At 32.8% G+C, this 27,636-nt stretch overlaps 6 protein-coding genes and 1 pseudogene across 7 annotated transcripts; 6 read left to right on the forward strand and 1 right to left on the reverse strand.

Annotated features, from left to right (window-relative positions):
* The first annotated feature begins 165 nt into the window (after window positions 1–165).
* Window positions 166–6,917, forward strand: LOC107361118 (ATP-binding cassette sub-family C member 4). The gene is made up of 6 exons (XM_015927864.3): window positions 166–592; window positions 755–865; window positions 1,075–1,192; window positions 2,021–3,194; window positions 3,267–4,883; window positions 5,280–6,917. The coding sequence occupies exons 1-6, from the start codon at window positions 516–518 to the stop codon at window positions 6,212–6,214; spliced, it is 4,032 nt and encodes a 1,343-aa protein (XP_015783350.2). The 5' UTR covers window positions 166–515; the 3' UTR covers window positions 6,215–6,917.
* Window positions 6,918–7,731: 814 nt separating this feature from the next.
* On the forward strand, window positions 7,732–9,107 carry LOC107361119 (crustapain). The gene is made up of 4 exons (XM_015927866.3): window positions 7,732–7,917; window positions 7,996–8,148; window positions 8,222–8,760; window positions 8,823–9,107. Exons 1-4 carry the CDS (start codon window positions 7,831–7,833, stop codon window positions 9,034–9,036), a joined length of 993 nt encoding a protein of 330 aa, XP_015783352.1. The 5' UTR covers window positions 7,732–7,830; the 3' UTR covers window positions 9,037–9,107.
* Window positions 9,108–10,835: 1,728 nt separating this feature from the next.
* Window positions 10,836–12,067, forward strand: LOC107361122 (uncharacterized). The gene is made up of 5 exons (XM_015927870.3): window positions 10,836–11,041; window positions 11,118–11,254; window positions 11,318–11,397; window positions 11,474–11,575; window positions 11,665–12,067. The coding sequence occupies exons 1-5, from the start codon at window positions 10,865–10,867 to the stop codon at window positions 11,784–11,786; spliced, it is 618 nt and encodes a 205-aa protein (XP_015783356.3). The 5' UTR covers window positions 10,836–10,864; the 3' UTR covers window positions 11,787–12,067.
* A 642-nt stretch (window positions 12,068–12,709) lies between these two features.
* Window positions 12,710–14,151, reverse strand: LOC149094594 (legumain pseudogene; annotated as a pseudogene). Its single transcript, XR_016198065.1, has one exon. The product of XR_016198065.1 is annotated as a legumain pseudogene (transcript).
* Window positions 14,152–15,448: 1,297 nt separating this feature from the next.
* LOC107361121 (apolipoprotein D-like) lies at window positions 15,449–16,626 on the forward strand. Its single transcript, XM_015927869.3, has 4 exons — window positions 15,449–15,819; window positions 15,904–16,114; window positions 16,177–16,260; window positions 16,334–16,626. Exons 1-4 carry the CDS (start codon window positions 15,664–15,666, stop codon window positions 16,456–16,458), a joined length of 576 nt encoding a protein of 191 aa, XP_015783355.1. The 5' UTR covers window positions 15,449–15,663; the 3' UTR covers window positions 16,459–16,626.
* Window positions 16,627–18,745: 2,119 nt separating this feature from the next.
* LOC107361123 (apolipoprotein D-like) lies at window positions 18,746–19,932 on the forward strand. The gene is made up of 5 exons (XM_015927871.3): window positions 18,746–19,036; window positions 19,113–19,228; window positions 19,293–19,369; window positions 19,482–19,580; window positions 19,656–19,932. Exons 1-5 carry the CDS (start codon window positions 18,935–18,937, stop codon window positions 19,775–19,777), a joined length of 516 nt encoding a protein of 171 aa, XP_015783357.1. The 5' UTR covers window positions 18,746–18,934; the 3' UTR covers window positions 19,778–19,932.
* Window positions 19,933–21,147: 1,215 nt separating this feature from the next.
* LOC149094595 (ATP-binding cassette sub-family C member 4-like) lies at window positions 21,148–27,329 on the forward strand. Its single transcript, XM_015927865.3, has 6 exons — window positions 21,148–21,742; window positions 21,905–22,015; window positions 22,228–22,345; window positions 23,215–24,388; window positions 24,461–26,065; window positions 26,173–27,329. The coding sequence occupies exons 1-6, from the start codon at window positions 21,666–21,668 to the stop codon at window positions 27,105–27,107; spliced, it is 4,020 nt and encodes a 1,339-aa protein (XP_015783351.1). The 5' UTR covers window positions 21,148–21,665; the 3' UTR covers window positions 27,108–27,329.
* Window positions 27,330–27,636: the final 307 nt, after the last annotated feature.

The raw sequence follows: 27,636 nt of genomic DNA on the forward strand, positions 1-27,636 counted from the left end.
TAAGCCAATCTTAATAATCATTGTTAAGTATTGCTCCATCAATTAATTGATAATTTTTATGCTGCATCCACATGTTTGGTACTTTAGCCAACTCTAACCTTTTCACTTCAGGTGGAGCCATGTAACTGTATCAGTGCAACTGTATCTTTAGATGCAGTGTCAACTCAACATTCAAATAAAACACTTAATCTTAAAGGCTGCTCTTTTAATGCCTTATTTTTGTTATTAAATGGTTATTGAATTATATGAATCAATAGATCATCATGTCTTCAGTAATCATGATGCCCTTTCACTTATAATGCCTTCTATCCATTTTCATAGTGGCCTTTCTTAGTGAAAACCTGTTATTTATGGATCTTCTGGTTCGAGTATCTTTTGGCTTTTTTCCATTGTCCAATGTTTTTTAATGTGTACATCAAATTATAACACAAAATCAACAATTATTTTCTTGTTTACTAGTTCGTGTAAATCTTTTAATATTTTCAAGTGTAAAAATTATACTCACGGACCATAAAATGGTAACTCAACAAGGAACCATTTTCAAAAAGTCATCATACGATCAAGCTAGCAGTTTATCAAAATTATTTTTCTAGTAAGTATTGTGTTCAACCAATTCTTTAATTCTCATAATTACTGTTGTATTTTTCCTGGCCATTACATTCCTGTATCTAAACCTGTCTGAATGTCTGTGGCCAAATGCATGTAAAGTATTTTAATTCTAGCTTTTAATTTTTTGTTTTGTTTTTCTTTCAAGCTGGCTGCTTAGTTTTTATCTGGAATTCCAAAAGAAGCGAATAAAAACAAATGATCTTGAGCAATGTCCAAAGTATGATCAATCAGAAAGGATCGGAGAGAAACTTGAGGAGTAAGTATCATTGGATTCGAATTCATTAGTAGTTAATGATTTGCTAGTTGGTAGCTCCTTAATCAATCCTAAACAAACTTTTCACCAGAAAAATTGATCTCGGTTTCCATGTTAATTTTCTATTTCTTTGTTTACTGATTTCAATTCATGATAACTGTTAACTTTTGTTCCCTTGAAATTACCTCTAAAAATACATTTTTTCTCTGTAGGCAATGGAACGAAGAGCTTAAAAAATTGAAGACTGGTGGTCGACCTAGCCTAGGATGGGCAATAATCAGAACAATTGGTTGGCATTACTCATTCACCTTTATTCTGCTTTTCAGTTCGGTAAGAAGATTTGTGAAAACACTCTAAATTCTTTATACCAAGTGCGTTTGTACCATTATGTGTCTAATTGTATGGTTGTTCAATAATACTTGTACAATTGTATAATTAAACCTCACTCTTATGATTCACTTGATTTCTGCGATTATTTTGCGATTATCTGTGATACCTATTACTTATGTATTAAGAGTGGAAGTTTAATGTTATTTTTTACTCAATTACATTATCTGTTTTCAGAGTGACTTATTGCTGTTACTATTAGATTGGTTATTTGTCAACTTTGCTATACTGGATTCTTTATCTTCGCCTTTATCAGGCCTTGTCAAGTCTACCTTTCAATGAGGCTTCTAATAACCATCAATTAGCTTCAATATTGATTTTCCTTGTTGAATAGTCCGATCTCTGTTTGAGAGCATCTCTCATTGCTATTATCACAAATCGATTTGTTTTACACTCACTTTAATCAGCTCGATATTGAGTTACATATGAAGTCAGTCTTTTTCATTCATTAATACACTCCACTATTGATTTTCCATGTTTGAGTTCTATTAGTGGTTTTTATTAATCTGACCTTTGTCAATCGCAGTGTTAGTTATGACTTTTGTAAGCTTAATTAATGATCGATGAAGCTGAAATTAAAAGCTTTCAGTTTACTCTATTATGATAATATTTTATTTGTCTTTAAATTGATTAGATATTTTTCGAGATTAGATCTGGTTAATTGATTATCCTAAATGAACAATCTCTTGAGTTGCATTTTTGCCTGATCAAGAGCACACTCCATTCTATTCCCTTATTTCTCATAAACTTTCTTCTGTCTCTTAAACTCAGAGTATGGCCCGTCTAGCACAGACTGTTTGCATGGGTTACCTGATAGAGGCGTTGTACCAATATAATATGGAAAAAGATCATTCATACGAAATTCGCCGGAATATTTATCTAACCGCTGCTGGTGTTGTTGGTACACAATTTTTTCATCCTTACGTTTCCAATATGTACTGGTTTTTAGCGCGTAAATGTGGCATTGATATAAGAGTCGCTTGTAGTCGTTTAATTTATCAAAAATCTTTACGTTTATCTCAAGCATCTCTTGGAGAAACAACTGTTGGTCAGATAGTTAATTTACTTTCAAGTGATGTTTCACGTTTCGATCTTGCTTCAGAGTTTCCCTTCTTTTTGATTCAAGGCCCTCTTGAAGTCATTATTTGTATAATCATTTTATGGCCAATGCTTAATATTTCAGCTATAATTGGACTTTTAGTCCTTTTCTTATACATCCCGTTTCAAACACTAATGGGCAAAGCTTTTGGAGCTCTTCGAGAAAAAGGCGCATTCCTAACTGACGATCGTATTCGATTAATGAATGAATTCATTCCAGCCATGAGAGTTATCAAGATGTATGCATGGGAAAAGCCTTTGACATTATTGGTTGATTCTGCTCGTAAACGAGAAGTATCAAAGATTCGCTGTGCAGCCTATCTAAGAGGTCTAAATCTTGGTCTCGGAACAATCGCTGAAAAATTGATTATGTTCTTAACTCTTGTATCGTTTGTACTGTTTGGTAATCAATTAAGTGCTCGAACCGTGTTCGTTGCAATGTCTCTTATAAGACAGCTTCAAAATACAATTACACTCTTCATTCCGCTAGGAATCTCCACTGGAGCTGAATCCTTAATCGCTATCAAACGAATAAGAGACTTTCTACTTTTGCCTGAATGTGAATCATCTGGTAACCTGAGTAGAGGTCTTGGCGGGGCTGGTATTAAGAAGTCAAAAGTTTCTTATACCGATGTAACACTATCGTGGCGTGATGACAAAGAGCCATTATTGAAAAATATTTCCTTTGATGCATCACCAGGAAAATTGATTGCCATTGTTGGTCCTGTAGGATCTGGTAAATCATCAATATTGATGTCAATTTTAGGCGAAATCACCGCAAAAGCTGGTAAAGCTGAGGTACTTGGTTCAGTATCTTATGCTTGTCAACAATCATGGATATTCGCAGGTTAGTATTTAGTTGTAGAAACATGTTTGGATTGTATATATGATTGAGTCTAATGAATTTTTATTTTTTCAGGAACCGTTAGAGATAACATTTTATTTGGAAATGAGTTTGAAGCATCAAGATACAAGCGAGTAATTTTTGTCTCTGCTTTGGAACGAGATTTACAAATTCTTCCATCTGGTGATCAAACTATTGTTGGTGATCGTGGTGCATCACTCAGTGGAGGTCAAAAAGCACGAATAAACTTGGCGCGAGCTCTTTACGCTAGAGCTGATATTTACCTTTTAGACGATCCATTGTCTGCTGTTGACGCTCCTGTTGCCAAACATATTTTTGAAAACAGTATCAAAGACTTTTTATCAAACAAAATAGCCATTTTAGTTACTCATCAATTGCAATTCATGAAATCCGCTGATTCTATTTTACTTATACGTAATGGTGAACAAGTTTGTTTTGGTGATTATATGGAGTTGCTAAATAAAGGCTCAGATTTCATCAAATACAGTCAAGTTCTGGAAGTAGAGCACAAAGTTTCAGAGACTCCTGACAAGACTCCCAAGATTATCGGCTTATCTTCATCAATATCCAATCTTCGACCAAGAGCATCATCTCTTATTAAACCAGATGTTTGTGGCAGTACAGCCTCAGTTTGTACTGAAAGCAGTCTCTGTTTCTCAGATGAGTTATCGAAAGTTGAAAATTTACCTATTGAAGCTGAAGATGATGGGCCAGGTGTCCACGAATTGGCAGGTATCAAAGTCAGCAAGCATCTTTTATGGACGTATATCTGTGCTGGAATTAGTCTGATCCTTTTCCCATTTTGGGTGCTTTATATATTGGGAGCTGGGCTTCTAATTAGTTTTGTTGAATACTATTTTTCACTTTGGGCTGATTCTGCCGAGAGAAAAGGTCGTTTCCTTGCTGAACAAACAGCTCAACCCAATGCTACTTTTGAGCATACAAATTTTGTTGATGATTTGTCACAAAATGATAATATCGTCTTCTTTTCTTGTATAACTGTTGTTTTATTTTGTTGGTGCTGTACACGAAATTTTGCATTCTTTGCGGTGTGTATGCGAGCATCAATCAAGTTACATAATCGTCTTTTTCATGCCATTGTACGTGCACCGATCTCATTTTTTGACAATAATCCTCCTGGAATCGTATTGAATCGAGTTTCTCGGGATATGGGAATGGTTGATGACTTTTTACCACCCACACTATATGACACTGTTATCATTTTGAGCAACAATTGTGCCTCGTTAATTCTTATGGCTTTTATCAGTCCATATTTAATCGCTCCTGCCGTTATTTTATTATTATGCTGCTTCTACTTCAGATCGCGATATGTCAATATCGCCCGAGATGTTAAACGCCTTGAAGGAGTAACTAAAACTCCTGTTTTTAATCATCTTTCATCATCATTGTATGGTCTTACGACAATACGAGCTTTTAGAGTACAAGAAAGATTCAATGAAACCTTTGATTTATATCAAGATGAACATACCTCTGCATATTTTACATGGATCGCCTCATCTCGCTTTTTCATTACACTCATCAACACAATGTCTTTTATTTTTACTGGTTTGGTTGTCCTTACATGTCTACTTGCCATTGACTCACTAAACGGAAGCTCAGTTGGACTTGTTATTGTTTCTGCTATTGGATTATCTTCTGGTTTCCAATGGGGTAAGTAAAACTAAGCAAACAATTTGACATCAATATTATTTATTTTAAACTTACAAGGGAAGGTTCCCAAACGCTACACCAGTTTTCAATTTTTTTACCTCAAAATGTTCTAATAGGTCAGAAATGAGAAATGAAATTTTACCATTTCACCATAGATCCACATTACTTGCATTAAGCACATAAACCTATGGAAAAACAACTTTGACACCCTGTAAATTTTAAACGGGGCATTTGCGAAACGAAGTAAATGACACTTTTTCACTAGTCAACATGCTCTATCGATTAGTCCAAAAATCATTCAATTCTGATTTTAGCGATTGGGAACCTTCCCTTGTTAGTACCGTTTGATGATTCTGTTTATGCAATCAATTAATTTTTGTGAACTTTTTCTTTAAGGTATGAGACAATTGACTGAGGTTGAAACTATGATGACTTCAGTTGAACGTATCGAGGAGTTGCGTTTCATTCCTCCAGAGGCAGAATTAGAAGCACCTCTTTCCCGTAAACCTCCAGCCGATTGGCCTAAACAGGGTCGAATAACGTTTTTGAATGTAAATTTACGCTACGATTCGGAGAAACCTCCTGTTTTAAAAGATCTCAATTTTAAAATCGAAGCTAAAGATAAGGTTGGAATTGTTGGTAGAACTGGTGCTGGTAAAAGTTCAATCATGACAGCTTTATTCAGAATGTTTGAACCAGAAGGTCACATTATTATTGATGGAATTGATATAAATACAATTGGTTTACACGATTTACGACGAAAAATATCTATTATTCCTCAAGAACCAATCATATTTACTGGAACTCTCAGATACAACTTGGACCCATTCAATGTTAAAAATGATACTGAAATATGGGAAGCTTTGGATCAAGCGCAATTAAAGAAAGCTGCTAATTCAATGGGAGGACTTGATTCAGTGCTAACTGATGGAGGAACCAATTTAAGTGTTGGTCAACGTCAACTTGTGTGTCTTGCTCGAGCTATTTTGGCCAATAATAAAATATTGGTTCTTGACGAGGCAACAGCAAACATTGATCCGACAACCGATGAATTGATTCAACAAACAATACGAAAAAGATTTGCCGATTGTACAGTATTAACAATAGCTCATAGAATACAAACAATTATTGATTCAGATAAAATACTAGTTATGGATGCTGGTAAAGTAGTTCAATTTGGTGATCCAGCATCATTAGTGGAAGATACAGAGGGTATATTTTACTCAATGGTTCAAGCAACTGGCAAAGATTCAGCTGATAATCTCATCAAAACAGCTAAACGAACTAAATTAAATAAAAATGAAGAAATCGAAGATAAATCCCGCGTATAATTTGAAAGGAAGAGCCCACATTTTCAAACTGAATTAGATAAATTTTAATCGCAATTACTCCACATAAGTCTATGCATTTGAATCCAAGATTCCAAGGTTTAAAATCGTCTTGTCTATAGATAGCCAAGGAAAATTCATTCGCATGATGTATTAAAATACCTTTAGCAAGTTAATTTAAAGCCAAGACTTACCCAAGATTATTCATCTAAAAATACTTTTGTAAATTTTGTATTAATGCCTTATAATTCTCATAATTCACATTGTTTACCATTACTAAGGATTTCAAAGCTTAGTCTTTCCTTTTTTTTCCTAAAAAGATATTCTATTCTAAGTCCCTTTCGTAATTTAAAGCATGAAACCAAACTGAATTTGTGCAATTAATTGTCTAGTATTTCTCCGATAATTTGGTTATTATCTAGACCTTAAGTCTAAGTCTTTTTTCTAAATTTTGTAAACATTAATCAAATTGAACACAGGAAGTTGATTGCAATCTTGCCGAGAATGTCATTTGAAAGGAAGAGTTTTAATTTTCAAACTGAATTGAATTTTAATCAAAATTTACTTTTAGAACCAAACTTTAAATTACTCTAGTAAGTTTATATTTGAAATTTAAGATTTTAATTTTCTACCAAATTGTTACATTTGATAATTTTTATATTTGTTGTTGCTATGTTTTGTTTGCAATAAAAAACGATCGATTTAATCGTCATTTTGAGTTTTTGATCGAAAAAATTGATCAGAACTGAAATCGGAAATCGCCTATCACTAGTCCAAAAGCGGAAAAATATGGAGAATAAAAATGAATCTTATGAACTGAAAAGTTTACATCATGCATCTTTAAGAAGATCAGTTTAGAGAAGATTTCAACAAGAAGTCAACAATTTTTGCACCAATAATTGATGTATGGCGATCGTGCTGCAATTTTAAGATTGATTCGTTAAACTATTCCTTGATTCTGTGGGTGCTAAACGTTTGACACTTCATGCTTAACACCAATACTTTTCAAATCATCCCAACGTCTCCGGATACGAAGTTTTTTTCTCTATCAGTCTGAATTGAGGAAATCCAAATGAACTGAAAAACCCTTCGATAATAATAATTGCCGAGACAAAGTTTCGTTTCTTTTTAATCATCGGCTTGATTGAATAAGTCAAATGGCCTTAGTAAAGTAACCAAAGTAAAGTTGTTAATAAAAAGCGTCAGAACTCATTATTTCATATCAATATTAATACATATTCTTGCTATTTGTTGAAATTTTTAAAGGTTAACTACGTTGGATACTTGCTATTATATTTCAGTTGTATCAGTTTTTTTGCAGATAAAATCTAAGTGATATAATTGTAGTTCTGTTCATTATTTCTGAGAAAATTATATATGAATCAATAGAACTATCAATTAAAATTGACATCAGTTCCAATTAATTTTTTAATCAAAGTCTCATCGCGATTGTTTAATGCAAACTCGTGATTTTTGCTGATTTGGTTTATTTTATACAAATTGCTGTTGGTTTTCATAATTCAAAATCACAGACTAAAAAGTGTATAAAAGCAGCTCAGACCCATAGAAATCATTAGTCTAATAATTAATTATTGTTCACCTAACAACTACCAGTCATAATGATTCGAGCTGCTTTATTCATTCCTTTATTTGCCTTGGCCGCTGCTGCTAGCCTTTCACTTGACTCCCAATGGGAATCATTCAAGGTAAGTTGATCGTTTGGCCAATCGACTCGATTAAGCGAGTTGTGAGGCGATTCTTATTCATGTTTCTTTGTTTTACAGACTAAATACGGCAAATCTTATGAATCAAATGTAGAAGAAACCTACAGACGAAGTGTTTTTGCTCAGAAAATGGAATTGATCAAGGCTCACAATGAAAGAGCGAACAATGGTGAATTTACCTACAGAAAAGGAATCAACAAATTCTCTGATTTGGTGAGCTGAAAACTGAAATTTTAAGGCTTATTTTTAAAATAAAAGCTAATTTAACTTATCAAATTGCTTGTAGACCACCGAGGAATTCAAAGCAAAATACCTTGGATTCAAGGCAACTGCTCGTCGAATCGCACCTTTCATTTACAAGGTAAACAAGACCGTCAAAGCTCCAACCTTAGTTGATTGGAGAACCAAAGGAATCGTTAGTGAAGTCAAAGAACAACAGGAATGTGGTGCGTGCTGGGCTTTCTCTGCCATCGCTGCTATCGAAGCAGCTAATGCCCAAAAAACTGGTAAACTTGTTGTACTTTCAGAACAAAACGTGTTGGATTGCTCATGGAAATATGGTGATCAAGGATGCGGTGGTGGTTACATGGATGATGCTTTCTTATATGTTAAAGACAACAACGGCGTTGATACTGAAAAATCTTATCCATACATTTCTGGTGACGGACAAGATTACCACACATGTCGATACAATGAATCCAACAAGGGTGCTTCAATCGCATCCTTTGTCGATATACCAGAAGGTGACGAGGAAGCCCTTTTATCTGCAGTTTCTGAACATGTTGTTGCAGTCGCCATTGATGTTGGACCACTCCATGATTATGAGTAAGTGAATTTTTGCACTTGAAGAAAACGCAATTGTCTGATTTTTCATTTTTTTTTTTTAGAGCTGGTATTTTAAATACCAACGAGTGTTCAAGTGACCCTAAAGATCTTAGCCATGCTGTAGCTGTTGTGGGATACGGTTCTGAAAACGGTATTCCATTTTGGATTGTCAGGAACAGTTGGGGTCAAGATTTTGGTGAATCAGGTTATTTCAGATTGTACAGAGGTAGCAACATGTGCGGTATTGCTAACCTAGCTTCTTATCCAATTGTTTAAATTGTCAATAACTGTTTTATGAACCTGAACTTATTGATAGATTAAATTTTAAGAAAAAATTGCTTCACTAACTGTTGTTGTGACTTATTCAACACTCTTGCAAATCACAAACCAAGTAAAAATTGAGGTCAAAATTTTGTCAATTGACTCAAAGATCTAGCTGGTTTTTGATATCTTTCAAAAAATTGTATCGCTCATTTCGATTATTTTGACTCGTTATTTCTTGATTGTAATAATTCAATGGGATTTTTTTTATATTAGCATATTTTTTGAATTAGAATAATAAAAATTTGAATTATCGATTTATCATCAATTTTTGAGGACCACAAACCCCAAATCAGTTACGAATCATAAATGTAATGTTCACCCTCAAAAATTTATTTACTAATAGCTAAGATACTAATCAATAAGAATTGGAATTATTATTTCTTGACAGTTATCGATTAAGGAAGGATAAGAAAAATGAATTAATGAACTATACATAAATGATTGAAAAGTTACATTTTTTAATAATTGTTAACTAAACCCATGATAACCACTAATAAAAGTTATTCAGTCTTGAATTCAGAAATCGAGTGAATTCATTTGATTGGCAATTCCACCACTCTGCTTAACAACAAACGAATAAAATTTAAATAAACAATCAAAATACCTACACAAATTTGTTGAAATATTAAGTGAGTGAAAAATTGCGTTTTATTAAATCTTATTCCTTGAAGAAGTAAACATTTCATATAATTATGGAATCGATTGCAACAGTAAAACAGCGAAAATAGTTTTCCATAATTAAGTATCAACTGATTACTATAATGAAATATTGCCGAATCAACAATTAGCAAATGATTTAGTATAACAATGGCCAATGTTTACACATGATTAAAGAATTTGAAAAAATGTAAAGAATTATTATGTTTTTTTGCTCATAGAAACCCATCGAGTTTCAACTGTAAAGTTTTTGGCCGCACTTTTCATTGCATTTTAACGCTAGTTTTTATCATTATCATTTCGAGTTTTGTCAATCAGAATTGACTGTAATATCATAATCAATCGAGTTTTGATTCAAGATATTAAAAACTTTCAAATTGTGACAAAAATGTTCCTCGTTAACAATGTAACTATCGATATCATTTCTTCGAAATCAAAAAAATAAGCAAATATTGTTTTGAATCAAATGAACATAATTTCCATTTTCTTGCCTAGAAACACAAAATTAACCAGAATTGTTAATATCAGTTATTTAAATGAAATCTTTTCCATGTAATAATGAATTTCTCGTTAAATATGGCATGATAGTGAACATAATCTTGATTCTCTTCTCATGAGATGCACAAACAGCAAACTCTAACTTTAATCTAACTTATATTTTTACCTTGTTCATTATCCATTATCCATTGTTTAAAAAGTTTTATTCTTGATCATGAATTCATAGTGAGGAGCGTCTCCATAACTTTTCACTTTCACCCACATATATTCAAAGCTCGAAAAGGTCGAAATTTTGCGACCATGTATCCCTCGTGAGTAAATGATCAAGTTTCTTGTTTGGCATGAAATGATAGTGAACATGATTTTCATCCCCTTCTCATGCAAGCTTTTCACTTTGAATTCATTATGCATTGTTTTAAAGTGTTATACTTGGTCAGTAATTCATAGTTAGGAGGGTCTCCGGAATTTCGTATGATCACTTGTATTTGAAAATTTAAATTCGTAACTTGGAAAGATAGAAAGTGAAAAATTCTAGGAATCCTCCTTTGTATAAGATTTTATCTTAGATTTTGTATTTCGATATTTAGATGATTTGATAAACTGGTGAAATAACGTATAAAGAGTGATGATATTAAACACATTAGCATCAACTAATCAACAAGTTTCATTCAAAAACATTTTATTCTTTTGTGCAACAACCATGAAAATGATCGCAACTCTCTTCGTTGTCTTTGCTTTTGCCTCTTCAGCTTTTGGTCATTGTCCATTTTCACCATTTATTCCCGAGGCTGATATTGGTGCAGTAGGTTTATAATAATTTAATGTGTTTAAGCCAATATGTTTGACATATCCGTTGATTTGTTGTTTGATTGATTCAGATTGCTGGTCGTTGGTATAACGTTATTGAACCAACTCTTGGTGGTTTCCCACAAAATTTAACAAATATTAATACAATGAATTTCACTCCTCGAGAAGATGGAAACTTCAATCTTACAATTAGTGGAACTGATCCTGAGTAAGTGTACATAATTGTTTTTTTTGATCCGATAATTCATTCCGTTTTTCATTCATCATCTAGTGGCTCAAATAAAAGCGAACATTTGTTAGCCGAGCGTACTGAACATCCACAACGACTCAATATCTACGAATTTTCAAAAAGTATTTTTGTCTACATTTTACTTGATGAGTCTCATTCATTCTACAATTGTTAATGAAAGAATTATTTTATTCCCAGATACTCCATATAAAGTTACCTTCACTGTGATGGAAACTGATGATTACGTTAACTATCTTGGTGGCTATTTTTGTTTAATAACTACTACTCGCTCTTTCCCTGGTAAGTATCTTTCAAGATAAACAGCTCAATGTTTCTTTATGCAAATATGATTTTTATTGCTAATAATTCAACTTTCATAATTATCATAGTATCCGGTGGAAATTTCTCTAGAACTGACTCCATGAATGCTGTCAAGAATGTCCAGCTGACCGATTTGTTGGTTGATAAAGTTGGCGTATCTGGCGATAGAGTCCGACAAATAATCAATTAAGACTGCATATTAGAAGTTCCAACTTGATAACTTGAATAAAATTGAGTTTTCACTGATATGGATGATGACCTTAAACAACACAATTTACATAAATAAATGAATAGTTATCGCGTTATTAAGTGAATGATCGAAGGAGGGTGTGAAAAGAATATGCGAAATGGCCTATCCTCGGTTTAAATGGGTTTTGCATATGATACAGATTTATGTGCAGATTACAGAAATTAAACTAATTTTTTGCATAGCTAATTGGACAGCTAATTGATTTTTTGCATGGATGTAGTAAATAAAAATACGATGCTTAGAAACATATTATCAAAAATTCAAACAAATAGGAGAGACTGAAATTCAGTCGGTGTGAAAGTGCGGCTGAATGACGGTGTCGTCGTAAAAATGTCAAATTGTAACAAGTTGAATAAAATCATTGAAAATTTATTCTTAACAGTTTCCCAATTAATTTACCTTCCTTCACCAACATTAAAACTGAATTAACTACAACTATTAGATTAATAATGAAATTATTTCTGTAAAGGCCTTTCTCAGTAAAGATGATGATTTCTTACTTCTCATGAAATTCACAGATAACAAACTTATCTTCTCACTTTGATTTCATTAGCCATTGTTTGAAAAGTGTTATCATTCATAGAGTAATTCATAGTAAATATAAAATACATTGTGTATTGTATTTAGATATTTAGATGAATATTATTTGATGAATTGATGAAATGAAATATTATTAAAATTAAAAATCTTGAACTTGTTTATAATGGAAGCTTTTAGATGCTCCGTTGTGATAATGAATTTTGATTATTTGAGTATTTGAAAATTTTTATTAATTTTTATTGCTTGGATGAAAGCATTTAACGTTAAAATTTATTGATTTTGATATTTATTTTTACAACCCAAAGATGATACGGATCTTGTTTATTCATTTTATCGTAGATTTTATTCGTTTTTAATTAGATAATTGCTTTAAATCCATGATCAACAATGTGATTATTACAAGCTCTCTCCAAATCTTCCAGAAAACGTTTCAATTTTGACTCATTGAAGTTGTTGGACTCAACAAGATTGGCAAAAGCATACATGAATTTCATTCCATGAGGGTGAATACCTAAGTTAAGGCAACTTGATTGGAACTTTTTGGCTACTTTTGAGTATATTGAATGATTAAATAATGGCCGTCGAGTTGACATAACTTGTTCGGCATCTGAGCAATAACCATTGGAACAAAGTTGAGAGATTATCTTTTTAATGCCTGATTCAATGAATCGTCGACCAGCAATCAAAGTTTGTAATTTTTTTGCATGAACAGTAGCTTCAGCAGCATCATTTGTACGCTTCATTTTACGTTTAAGCATCACTGAAGGTGCATCTCTCGCGTTTACGGAATCTCTTGTATTTCTCTGAGCTTGAATCTTACTATCAGTCTTTCCACCCAGGAATTGACCAACTTCTAGACTAGCCAGCGACTTTTGACCAAATTGTTGTGGATGTGACAGTGTAGTGTGTTTCAAAACATATTGAAATTGTTGTTCCAAGGTTTCTTTGGTTAGGTCTTGAGAGTCAGAGTTTTCAAGCCAAGCAACTGAAAATTCATCACCAAGACAGGGATAAATATCAGGGTCATCACAATAAATTGGAGAGCTTGGTTCTGTAGAGTTGGCAGCAGTAGTTGCATAAATGTTTATGTTATCGGGTAAAATGTTTTCAAACATTGAACCCGATTCACAAGCTTCTAAGTAAAATACAAGTTTACCATACATTTTATTCTCATGCATGTAAACTAAAGCTTCGTTCAAATCATGTGAAGAAAGTGTATCAGATGGGAAATAAACCAGGCCAGTACCTCCGTGATCAACAAAATAAATGAAAACATGGTCATTTGGTCCTGAAGTAAGTACTTTCTTACCCTTGGCAGCAAGCGCTTTGTCACCTTTGAGTACACCAATGAAGTTTTCAGGAGTTACTTCATCACCAGTATAATCTTTTGACACACCAGCATAGACATCAGAGCCATTAGGAGCATTGAATATTTTACCAGGGAAAGGATTCAGTGGATCACTGGCAATATCGTCGTACATCATGACAATAATGTTTTCAGCGGGAACTCCATGATTTCTCAAGACTTGATAGGCATGGCAAACATCGGCTTGATGATGGTACTCGTCGAATGTATGCGACCCAGCAACCAGGACAGCATGGATATTGTAATCAGCATTTGACTTAAAACTTGACAATTCAGCCAAAGGAGTTGAAGCTGAAAGGGTGAAAAGTATCGGAAGAATGGTTAAAAATGAAAAGATCATTCTGGTCTGGTGTTTGGTACTGTTTAAAGAAAAATTGATTGAGTTGGTGAATTTCTGTCATTTTTATATTAAAATTCATAGCTTATCGAATCATACAATCAAAACAACATATTGTTGGGTAAAAGAAAATTCATAAAATATCCGCTGAATTGATTATTTTCTGCCTATTTCAATATTTATCTTGTTTTCAGCATATTCAGCTTAAGAAATATAAGAAGTATAAGAACTTTTTTAAGAACTTACTTACCAAACTACTTAATTCTCTTACCTAAAAACCCAAAATTAATCGGAATTATTTGTTGCATTTTAACTGTTAACCAGGAATTTTATTGCTTATTGATGCTTTAAATAAAATCATATTTCTGAGTAAATGATCGAAATTCTCGTTAAATAACGTGATATCGTGATAGTGAATAATATCTTCATTCACTTCTCATGAACTTCACAGATAACAAAATTATCTTTTCACCTTGATTTCATTAGCCATTGCTTTAAAAGTTTTTTTGCTTGGTAATTCATAGCAATTTATGAGATTTTGTATTTCGATATTTAGATATTTGATAAATTTATGAAATAACGTATAAAAATGATATAGAACACATTAGGACCATGCAAACAAGTTTCATCAAAAAAACATTTATTTTCTAATTTTGGTAAAAAACTATGAAAATGATCGCCACTCTCTTCGTTGTCTTTGCTGTTGCTTCTTCAGCTCTTGGTGAATGTCCAGTTCCTCCAACTGTTCCTGGTGCTGATTTTGCAAATTACAGAAAATAATTTTTTTATAGCATGTATAGTTTTGAGAATATGTATGCGAAAAACCATTTTATCATATACCATATACCATTTCACATTGCTTGCATCAATGGACATAAACCTATGAAAAACAACTTTGGAACCTTGTAACTTTTGAACGGAGCATTTGTGAAGCGAAAGGCATGACAGAGGTTCATATCTGAAGGAGTATAATTTGAGGTAGAAAATGAAAACTGATGTAGTGTTTGGGAATCTTTTCTTGTAAGTTACATTAAATAATTGATAACACGATTAATAGAAATTGTTCTAGATTTATTGTGTCACATAAAAAGTGAAATTTATTCAAGTGAATTTGATGGAAGTATTGATTAGATCGCAGGCAACGATTGAATGAAACTAGTTAATATGGCTCGATTTAATTTTGCAAATCGGCCACAACGTGCTATTATATCACGATTTTATCAACACTTATTGTATCTTTATTCGTTGGAAAATCAAGGGTTTTTTCTGTATATTTTCCCTTTTGCTATCTGCAATTATAAATCGAACCACACAATGAATTATTGAGAATTTTATTAGAATTAGAGAAAGGATTCGCGAAAAATCATTATTAACCTGAGCAATATTAAACAGATGAATCTGTCAGAATCAAAGTTATCTTTTTGTATTTCTAAATGGTAGAAATGATTATTAGATAAAATCTTGAAATTCAGGTATTTAAGGAGTGAAAAACAAGTTTGCTATTAGTTGTCGATTTACAAATCATTTGTGAATACATTTACTTTAATAAACAGTTAACCTGTTAACCATCAAAAATGAAACAATTTTTTGTTCTCTGTGTTTTCTCATTATCATTTGCTCCAGTCTTTGAAACTAGAGATCTATCTCAACATAATGCCATCAGGACTTTTATTGCACCAGCAGGTTGTCCTGAGCCCACTCGACTCCCTCAACCATTTGACCTAGCAAAAGTAAGCAACGTTATATTGAAATCAAACAAACCCACTTTGTATGTCATATTTCAACCACCCTCTTAACTTTTCGTTTTTCACAAGTACCTCGGTGATTGGTATGAAATAAAGTCAACTGGACCAATTTTTGAGTATGGTCTCCGTTGTACTCAATTTAATTACAAATTGGACAACGCTACTGGTAACATTGCTGTCAACGAAACTGGCGTTATTTTTTCTGGGCAAAAATTTTCCAGTCTTGGAGTTGCAGTACCATCTGCACAAGACAACGTCTACTCAATCAAATTTCCTAATTGTGAGTTCTATACCAAATCCTGATCAGTGTCAAAATTTAATTCTTTGATTCTCAAAATTCAGACGCAACTTACGGACAGTATTGGGTTGTTGACACTGATTATACCAATTATGCCTTAGTTGTTTCCTGTTACACTGCATTCTCACGTAAGTACTCATTTTTGACTGAGCTTTCAACCAAAATTGAACTTTAAATACAAATTTCATTTCCTGATTTCAGATGATGTTTGGATACTCTCAAGAAAACCAACATTGGACGATGGTATTGTCGAAAAGTTGGTTGCTAAATTAGACTCGGTTGGAATTCATAACACTAAACTCTCTGAAACAATCCAGAATTGTTGATTTAAATCATATTATTAGCGATCAAATTTGAACCAAATTAAGAGCTAATGTATCCTAACCTCCGAACAATATTTACTACCAAGCATTGCAAATTATGCTCCAGATCGATCTAAATGATAAATTCTGTAACCTTTAAATATAAGGTAATAAACGTTCATTTCAAAAAGATTTTGCTCATTGGATCTTCAATTCGTTAAATAGATTAATGTATCTAACAGCATATCTTTCTTACCTTCGCATTAAAAGTAGAGTGCTTGAACAATATCTCTCATTATTTCTTATACAGTCATGATTTCACGACTGTATTTTCAACATTTTTCTCAATGTTTCGTTGTATTGATGTACTGTTACATTTGGTTAAAATGTTTAACATGTAAAGAGTCACACAATTAGCAGTAAATTGTCACCTCAACAACACTTCAAATGGTTCACCAAAGCGTTGGACATATTTGGTTGACTTGTTCATAATAATTGCAATAATTTAAATTGATTAGTAGTTAACAAAGAAAGGATATTGAGCAAACTATGCTTCTTAACTGAAAAGACAAAACATTTCTGAAATTGGTTATAAAATATGATTTAAATCTATTTAAACCAAACTATCATCAACTAAACCAACCATCATCCGAACCAGAGTTACAGGTTCAAAAACTTTGAATTATCTGTCTATTAAGAAGTCAATAGTCAAGTTTACCGTATTACAAATTGGAATATAATTCTTATTGTGATCCAAAAATTAAAATCTGCATAAAGAAATTTAAAATCAACTCCGACTCTATTCATGATATGTCGGTTAATCATATTTTTGATTGTCTAAAGAGAATTTATTAAATGATAAATAAAAAATCGAACTGTCAACTGGGTCATTTCGGTCCAGCTAAACATCCATTACACATCTTATCAATTGATACTATTGGAGGTTTCGACGGTTATAAGTCAAAGAAAAAGTTGATCAATATTGCAATCGACCATTTCACTCGCTATTGTTGGACCAATGCATCCAAAAATCAAAAATCCATAGATATTATCAATTTAATTAAGACAGTAATGAGAGAAGGGAAAGTTGAAATAATACTGTGCGATCAATACAAGGCGATGACATCGAAACTATTTTACCGTTTCCTCATCGATAACACTATTGAAGTATTTCATATTCCAAAATCATCACCGCATTCGAATGGTATGATAGAAAGACTCAATTCAAGCATTACAGACAAAATTAGATGCAGTATGATTGAAAATGACTACAAATATTCATGGGTTAAATACCTGCTTAGAGCTACAAACGACTACAACAATTCGATACATAACTCAGTTGGATTTACACCCAATTATTTGATGAATGGTGAGCTACCAGACCCTGCATTCAATTCAGTAGGTTGGCCACCATTAGATGAAGCTAGGAAAGTAGCTTATGAACTGAGTGAAACGCACATCAGTACAATAAGAAGGTTTTTGATGAAAAACATAAAGCAATAACATTCAATGAAAGTGACCAGGTTTACGTGAAAAATCTTGCAAACATTGCACTGGGAAAATTAGATCCACGTTATCTTGGCCCATTCCAAATTCATAGCAAACTTGCTAACAATATTTATCTTGTAGGAGAAGATTTAAAGATGGTTCATTCTCAACACATTTACCCAGTTTCAAGTTTGAATTCATACGATGAAAAAAACCAAAGGTGTGGGGTGTAGAAGTCTAGCTTCGGTTAGGACTATTTATTAAATATAATCCTTTAAAGTTAATGAGAGTGAATATTAATTGTTGACCATCTAAAGTTGTTTCAATTGTTAGAAGAAAAGGATAATTAAGAAACATATAAGAGATAGTTAATAGATGAAAGATTATGAAGGTAAAAAGATCAATAAAAAGTGTTCTTCAAATTAAAGTCTAAAGTGTCTATTTCTCAAGCATACGTTATTGAATTAACGCATTATACAAACGTATACCTTATCACGGACGATATTAGCTCAGTTACATACGTTATTAACTTAACGTATATATTAGCGTATATATTAACGTATACATAAACCACCCAAAAGACTTACAAACTTACTTACCAAACTACTTCATTCTCTTACCTAAAAACCCAAAATTAATCGGAATTATTTGTTGCATTTTAACTGTTAACCAAGAATTGTATTGATTATTGATGCTTTAAATGAAATCATTTCTAAGTAAAGGATCAAAATTCTCGTTGAATATAACGTGATAGTGAATAATATCTTCATTCACTTCTCATGAAATTCACAGATAACAAAATTATTTTTTCACCTTGATTTCATTAGCCATTGCTTTAAAAGTTTTTTGCTTGGTAATTCATAGCAATTTATGAGATTTTGTATTTCGATATTTAGACGATATTACTTGATAAACTGATGAAACAACGTATAAAAACTGATGATATCAAACACATTAGCATCAGTTAATCACCAAGTTTCAGCAAAAATATTTAACTTCTTCGTCAACAATCATGAAAATGATCGCAACTCTCTTCGTTGTCTTTGCTGTTGCTGCTTCAGCTCTTGGTGAATGTCCAGTTCCTCCAACTGTTCCTGGTGCTGATATTGGCAAAGTAAGTTTATGAAGATTGCATGTGTTTACCCAATGTGCTTTACTTTAGCCTTTAATTTGGCATTTTATTGACTTAGATTGCCGGTCGATGGTATGAAACTACAGATGCTTTCTCACATAATTCAACATTTATTACGTTTGATTTCACTCCTCGTGAGGATGGAGACTTCAATCTTACAATCCATGCACCTTTGTAAGTAGACAAAATTGATTGATTTAAATGGTTTTTAATGCAAATTATTCACCTTGTCTATTAGTTCAAAGCATGATGAATATGTGTTAGCCAAACGTACTGATAATCAAAATGTACTCAATTTTATTGATGTTTACCACAGTAAGTAGTTTTTATGTACTTTATATTTCATGATGTGTCTTATGCTTTTGACAATTGGTCAATATAAGAATTATTTTTCATCACAACTAAAAATTACTATGATAATTTTCAGAGACTCGGTACCAAGTTACCTTCAATATAGCCGATACTGATTACGATAACTATCTGGTTGCTTATACTTGTCTTGTTTATTCTTCTCACTCCGCACTCGGTAAGTACCTCTCAAGTAGACTTACTAGATGTTTCTTCACTTTAATTCATATGTATTCATAATAATTCATAATAGATTTGCCAATGATTTTATCAAGGACTAAAACTATGAGCGCTGAAAAGTATGCCAAACTGTCCGATTTGGTTGATAATGAAATCGGCGTTTCTCGTGATAAAATTGAACCAGTAATCCATTGAGACTAAATATTAGCTAGTTTCCCCAATAATGGTAATGGAAATTGTTATTGATCTAACTGCTCTTCTGATATCAAGTAATAGTTATTGGTTTATCAGACCATACAATTGGAAAGGTTTTCTGTTGACAAAGATAAAGAAGCAAATAAACAGAGTTACATGTAAATAACATCCTTTTCTTGATTTTCAAAGTCATCATTGATATAAAATCAATAATCAACTTTATTCAAATAAAACACTCTTGGTTGAAATTGTAAATCATGGCGATTAAACCTTAATATGTTTAATTAAGATGTTTAATCCTTAATACCAGCCCCACCAAGACTTTTACTCAGGTTACCAGATGATTCATATTCAGGCAAAAGTAGAAAGTCTCTTATTCGTTTGATAGCGATTAAAGATTCAGCTCCACTAGAGATTCCTAGCGGAATGAAGATGGTGATTGAACTTTGAAGCTGTCTTATAAGAGACATTGCAACGAAAACGGTTCGAGCACTTAATTGATTAGCGAATGTACAGAGCGTAATGGATGGGTTTACATGTTGCACAAGAAGCCTGGTGATGAAGCACCTCAATGGGGTTATGTTGCCGCTCCACATCATTGTGCTTGTAAAATACAACCCAAACTGGAAGTAACTGTACCATCAAGTGAACGCTGAAGTATTTAATCATTGAATCAATTGTTCCAATTCAGTCTTCCTTCGATTCAAATTTGTGTTTCTGTTTCCAATATTGCAAAAAAGTTTCTTTTCAATAATCTCAAGCGAAATTGTTGCTTCAAATTGGTTATAAAATATGATTTAAATCAATTTAAATCAAACTATCATCAACTAAACCAACCATCATCCGAACCAGATTTACAGGTTCAAAAACTTTGAATTATTATCAATATTATTAATATCTGACTATTAAGAATTCAATAGTCAAGTATTACAAATTGGAATATAATTCTTATTGTAATCCAAACATTAAAATCTGCATAAAGAAATTAAAAATCAAGTCCGACTCTATTCATGATATCTCTTTTAATCATATTTTTCATTGTCAAGTGAGAATTAATAAAATGATTGAATAAAAAAAATCCGATGACTTAATCAAATCAAACTTCTAATTAAACTTAAAGTAATAATTTTCTAGATTATATCGATGGAAAGTTGAAAACATATTGTAAGTAGTTCAGTGATCTGTTTTTAGTAGATTACTGATCCAAGATTGTATGAACAGTTTGATAGGAGGGAGAAAAGGATCAGAATTAATCTATCCAGATAAAACTCAATCCTATCCTAAAATAACCATTTGAACATTTCGAATTGAGCATGTTCCATCAGCTGTTGATAAATTCAAGAAACCATGTTGAAGATGTTGAAAGTAATATCATTGGAAACGATAAAACTAAGCCAATCTTAATAATCATTGTTAAGTATTGCTCCATCTATTAGTTGATAATTTTTTATGCTGCATCCACATGTTTGGTACTTTAGCCAACTCTAACCTTTTCACTTCAGGTGGAGCCATGTCTAGTGCAATTGTATCTTTAAATTTAGTGTCAACTCAACATTTAATCTTGATGGCTGATCTGTGTTAATGGTGTTATATTTATTATTAAATGGTTATTGAATTATATTAATCAATAAATCATTAGTCTTCAGTAATCATGATACCCTGCCACTTTAATACCTTCTACCCATTTTCATAGTGGACTTTCTTAGTGTAAACCTTTTATTTATGCATCTTCTGGTTCGAGTATCTTTTGGCTTTTTTCCATTGTCCAATGTTTTTTAATGTGTACATCAAATTATAACACAAAATCAACAAGTGTTTTCTTATTTACTATTTCGTGTAAATCTTTTAATATTTTCAAGTGTAAAAAAACATATACACAGACCACAAAATGGTAACTCAACAAGGAACCATTTTCAAAAAGTCATCATACGATCAAGCGAGCAGTTTATCAAAATTATTTTTCTAGTAAGTATTGTGTTCAACCAACTCCTTAATTCTCAGGTATTTTTCCTGGCCATTACATTCCTGTATCTAGACTTGTCTAACATTGTCTGAATGTCTGTTGCCAAATGCATGTAAAGTAATTCTAGCTTTTAATTTTTTATTTTGCTTTGTTTTTCTTTCAAGCTGGCTCCTTAGTTTTTATCTGGAATTTCAAAAGAAGCGAATAAAAACAAATGATCTTGAACAATGTCCAAAGTATGATCAATCAGAAAGGATTGGAGAGAAACTTGAGAAGTAAGTATCATTGGATTTGAAATTCATTAGTAGTTGATGATTTGCTAGTTGGTAGCTTCCTAATGAATCCTATGTAAACAAGCTTTTCACCAGAAAAATTGATTCCGGTTTCCATGTTAATTACCTATTCCTTTGTTTACTGATTTCAAGTTATGATAACTTTTGTTCCCTTGTAATTACATCTAACTATACATTTAATTTTTTCTCTGTAGGCAATGGAACGAAGAGCTTAAAAAATTGAAGACTGGCGGTCAACCTAGCCTAGGATGGACAATAATCAGAACAATTGGTTGGCATTACTCATTCACCTTTATTCTGCTTTTCAGTTCGGTAAGAGGATTGTAAAAACACTCGAAATTAACATGCTTTTTACCGAGTGCGTTTGTACCATTGTGTGTCTAAATGGTTGTTCAATAATACTTGTACAATTGTATAATCAAGCCTTTCTCTTGTGATTCTTGATTTTTGAGATTTAGGTACCGACTAGTAACAAATCACTTCAAAACAAAATGCTACTTAGTCGGTGCCTATTACATGTGCACTAAGAATGGAAGTTTAATGCTATTTTTACTCAATTACATTATCTGTTTTCAGAGTGACTTATTTGTGTTACTATTAAGTTGATTATTTGTCAACTTTTTCATACTGGATTTTTTGTCCTTGCTTTTATCTTGTCAAGTCTAACTCTCTATGAAGCTTTTAATTAGCTTCTTTAATCATCAATTAGATTCAACATTGATTTTCCTTGTTGAATAGTTCGATCTTTGGTTGACTCTCAACATCTCTCATTGCTATTATTATCACAAATCAATTTATTTTACACTCACTTTAATCAGCTCAATATTGAGTTACATATGAAGTCAGATTTCTTTTTCATTCATTGATTAATTTCATTTATTGATTTTCAATGGTTGAGTTAGGTCATGTTTATTAATCTCGACAAGCTGACCTTTGTCAGTACTTTTATTAGTTATGACTTTTTAAGCTCAAATCAAGCTGAAATTGAAAGCTTTCAGTTTACTCTATTCTGATCATATTTTATTTGTCTTGAAATTAATACGATGTATTTCGAGATTAGATCTGGTAAATTGATTATCCTAAATGAACAATCTCTTGAGTTGCATTTTGCATAACCAAGAGCACATTCCATTTGATTCCTTTATTTCTCATGAACTTTTTTCTTTCTCTTTTCAACTCAGAGTATGGCCCATCTAGCACAGACTGTTTGCATGGGTTACCTGATAGAGGCGTTGTACCAATATAATATGGAAAAAGATCATTCAGATGAAATTCGCTGGAAAATTTATCTAACCGCTGCTTGTGTTGTTGGTGCACAATTTTTCAATACTTACGTTGCCAATATGTACTGGTTTTTAGCGCGCAAATGTGGTATTGATATAAGAGTCGCTTGTAGTCGTTTAATTTATCAAAAATCTTTACGTTTATCTCAAGCATCTCTTGGAGAAACAACTGTTGGTCAGATAGTTAATTTACTTTCAAGTGATGTTTCACGTTTCGATCTTGCTTCAGAGTTTCCCTTCTTTTTGATTCAAGGCCCACTTGAAGTCATTATTTGTATAATCATTTTATGGCCAATGCTTAATATTTCAACTATAATTGGACTTTTAGTCCTTTTCTTATACATCCCGTTTCAAACACTAATGGGCAAAGCTTTTGGAGCTCTTCGAGAAAAAGGTGCATTCCTGACTGACGACCGTATTCGATTAATGAATGAATTCATTCCAGCCATGAGAGTTATCAAAATGTATGCATGGGAAAAGCCTTTGACATTATTGGTTGATTTAGCTCGTAAACGAGAAGTATCAAAGATTCGCTGGGCAGCCTATCTAAGAGGTCTAAATCTTGGTCTCGGAACAATCGCTGAAAAATTGATTATGTTCTTAACTCTTGTATCGTTCGTAATGCGTGGTAATCAATTAAGTGCTCGAACCGTTTTCGTTGCAATGTCTCTTATAAGACAGCTTCAAAGTTCAATCACCATCTTCATTCCGCTAGGAATCTCTACTGGAGCTGAATCTTTAATCGCTATCAAACGAATAAGAGACTTTCTACTTTTGCCTGAATATGAATCATCTGGTAACCTGAGTAGAGGTCTTGGCGGGGCTGGTATTAAGAAGTCAAAAGTTTCTTATTCTGATGTAACACTATCGTGGCGTGATGACAAAGAGCCATTATTGAAAAATCTTACCTTTGATGCATCTCCAGGAAAATTGATTGCCATTGTTGGTCCTGTAGGATCTGGTAAATCATCAATATTGATGTCAATTTTAGGCGAAATCACCGCAAAAGCTGGTAAAGCTGAGGTACTTGGTTCAGTATCTTATGCTTGTCAACAATCATGGATATTCGCAGGTTAGTATTTAGTTGTAGAAACATGTTTGGATTGTATATATGATTGAGTCTAATGAATTTTTATTTTTTCAGGAACCGTTAGAGATAACATTTTATTTGGAAATGAGTTTGAAGCATCAAGATACAAGCGAGTAATTTTTGTCTCTGCTTTGGAACGAGATTTACAAATTCTTCCATCTGGTGATCAAACTATTGTTGGTGATCGTGGTGCATCACTCAGTGGAGGTCAAAAAGCACGAATAAACTTGGCCCGAGCTCTTTACGCTAGAGCTGATATTTACCTTTTAGACGATCCATTGTCTGCTGTTGACGCTCCTGTTGCCAAACATATTTTTGAAAACAGTATCAAAGACTTTTTATCAAACAAAATAGCCATTTTAGTTACTCATCAATTGCAATTCATGAAATCTGCTGATTCTATTTTACTTATACGTAATGGTGAACAAGTTTGTTTTGGTGATTATATGGAGTTGCTAAATAAAGGCTCAGATTTCATCAAATACAGTCAAGTTCTGGAAGTAGAGCACAAAGTTTCAGAGACTCCTGACAAGACTCCCAAGATTATCGGCTTGTCTTCATCAAGATCCAGTCTTCGATCAAGAACATCATCTCTTATTAATCCAGATGTTTGTGGCAGTACAGCCTCAGTTTGTACTGAGACTGCTGATGAGTTACCGAAAGTTGACAATTTACCTATTGGAGGTGATGAAGATGGTCCAGGTGTCCACGAATTGGCAGGTATCAAAGTCAGCAAGCATCTTTTATGGACGTATATCTGTGCCGGAATCAGTGTTATTCTTTTCCCATTTTGGGTACTTTATATATTAGGTGCTGAGCTTTTAATTAGTTTTGTTGAATACTATTTTTCACTTTGGGCTGATTCTGCTGAGAGAAAAGGTCGTTTCCTTGCTGAACAAACAGCTCAACCAAATGCTACTTTTGAAGTTACAAATTTTGTTGACGATTTGTCACAAAATGATAATATCATCTTTTTAGCCTGTATAACTGTTGTTTTATTTTGTTGGTGCTGTACACGAAATTTCGCTTTCTTTGCCGTGTGTATGCGAGCATCAATCAAGTTACATAATCGTCTTTTTCATGCCATTGTGCGTGCACCGATCTCATTTTTTGACAATAATCCTCCTGGAATCGTATTGAATCGAGTTTCTCGAGACATGGGAATGGTTGATGATTTCCTGCCTTCCACATTTTTTGACACTGTGATCATTTTGAGCAACAATTTTGCCTCGTTAATTCTTATGGCTTTTATTAGTCCATATTTAATCGCTCCTGCCGTTATTTTATTATTATGCTGCTTCTACTTCAGATCGCGATATGTCAATATCGCCCGAGATGTTAAACGCCTTGAAGGAGTAACTAAAACTCCTGTTTTTAATCATCTTTCATCATCATTGTATGGTCTTACGACAATACGAGCTTTTAGAGTACAAGAAAGATTCAAAGAAACCTTTGATTTATATCAAGATGAACATACCTCTGCATATTTCACATGGATCGCCTCATCTCGCTTTTTTATTACACTCATCAACACAATGTCTTTTATTTTTACTGGTTTGGTTGTCCTTACATGTCTACTTGCCATCGACTCACTAAACGGAAGCTCAGTTGGACTTGTTATTACTTCTGCCATTGGATTATCTTTTGGTATTCAATGGGGTGAGTAAAACGAAGAAAACGATTTCTCTTAAAGATAATTTATTTGAAAGTACCGTTTAATGATTCTGTTTATGCAATCAATTAATTTTGTGATCTTTCTCTTTAAGGTATGAGACAATGGACTGAGGTTGAAACTATGATGACTTCAGTTGAACGTATTGAGGAGTTACGTTTCATTCCTCCAGAGGCAGAATTAGAAGCACCTCTTTCCCGTAAACCTCCAGCCGATTGGCCTAAACAGGGTCGAATAACGTTTTTGAATGTAAATTTACGCTACGATTCGGAGAAACCTCCTGTTTTAAAAGATCTCAATTTTAAAATTGAAGCTAAAGATAAGGTTGGAATTGTTGGTAGAACTGGTGCTGGTAAAAGTTCAATCATGACAGCTTTATTCAGAATGTTTGAACCAGAAGGTCACATTATTATTGATGGAATTGATATAAATACAATTGGTTTACACGATTTACGACGAAAAATATCGATTATTCCTCAAGAACCAATCATATTTACCGGGACTCTCAGATACAACTTGGACCCATTCAATGTTAAAAATGATGCTGAAATATGGGAAGCTTTGGATCAAGCGCAATTAAAGAAAGCTGCTAATTCAATGGGAGGACTTGATTCAGTGCTAACTGATGGAGGAACCAATTTAAGTGTTGGTCAACGTCAACTTGTGTGCCTTGCTCGAGCTATTTTGGCCAATAATAAAATATTGGTTCTCGACGAGGCAACAGCAAACATTGATCCAACAACTGATGAATTAATCCAACAAACAATACGAAAAAGATTTGCCGATTGTACAGTATTAACAATAGCTCATAGAATACAAACAATTATTGATTCAGATAAAATACTAGTTATGGATGCTGGTAAAGTAGTTCAATTTGGTGATCCAGCATCATTAGTGGAAGATACAGAGGGTATATTTTACTCAATGGTACAAGCAACTGGCAAAGATTCAGCTGATAATCTCATCAAAACAGCTAAACGAATTAAATTAAATAAAAATGAAGGCATCGAACATAAATCCGACGTATAATTGACTTGCTAAGAGTATTTTAATACATCATATGAATAAATTTTCCTTGGCTATCTAAAGGACAATACAACTTCAAACCTTGGAATCTTGAATTCCAATCAATAGACTCAACTGGAATCGAAACCAGTTTCCTTTCCATGTTATCAAACATTAAAAATCGTGTCATTTCTTAAAAACTGTTTAAGTGTAAATTACAAAATAAAAAATGTTTTCTTCAAGCTATTCTAATTTGTTGATTTTGATTTAGTCATTTATTTCATTACATAAAAGTTTACACTACATTACACTATGTAAGATTTTAAAAATTTTATCAACTTTTTATAATAAGACTTCAGATTATTTTTCAGTAATAACGCTTAAGTAGCTGCCTAATGCGATTTAAATAAAATAACAGTAACACAAATCAGATCAAATTGGAGATATAAATAGCACTTATCAGAATATCAGTTTTTAGGAATATTCACGCAACAATTCATACATTTCAATACATTTTAATTTTTTAACATTCTATGCACAATATTATTTTATT

The sequence above is a fragment of the Tetranychus urticae genome, chromosome 1 (genome assembly GCF_039701765.1).
Source record: "Tetranychus urticae isolate SD_2017Ah chromosome 1, NJAU_TeUrti_SD_1.0, whole genome shotgun sequence".
Classification (NCBI taxonomy): Eukaryota; Metazoa; Arthropoda; class Arachnida; order Trombidiformes; family Tetranychidae; genus Tetranychus; species Tetranychus urticae.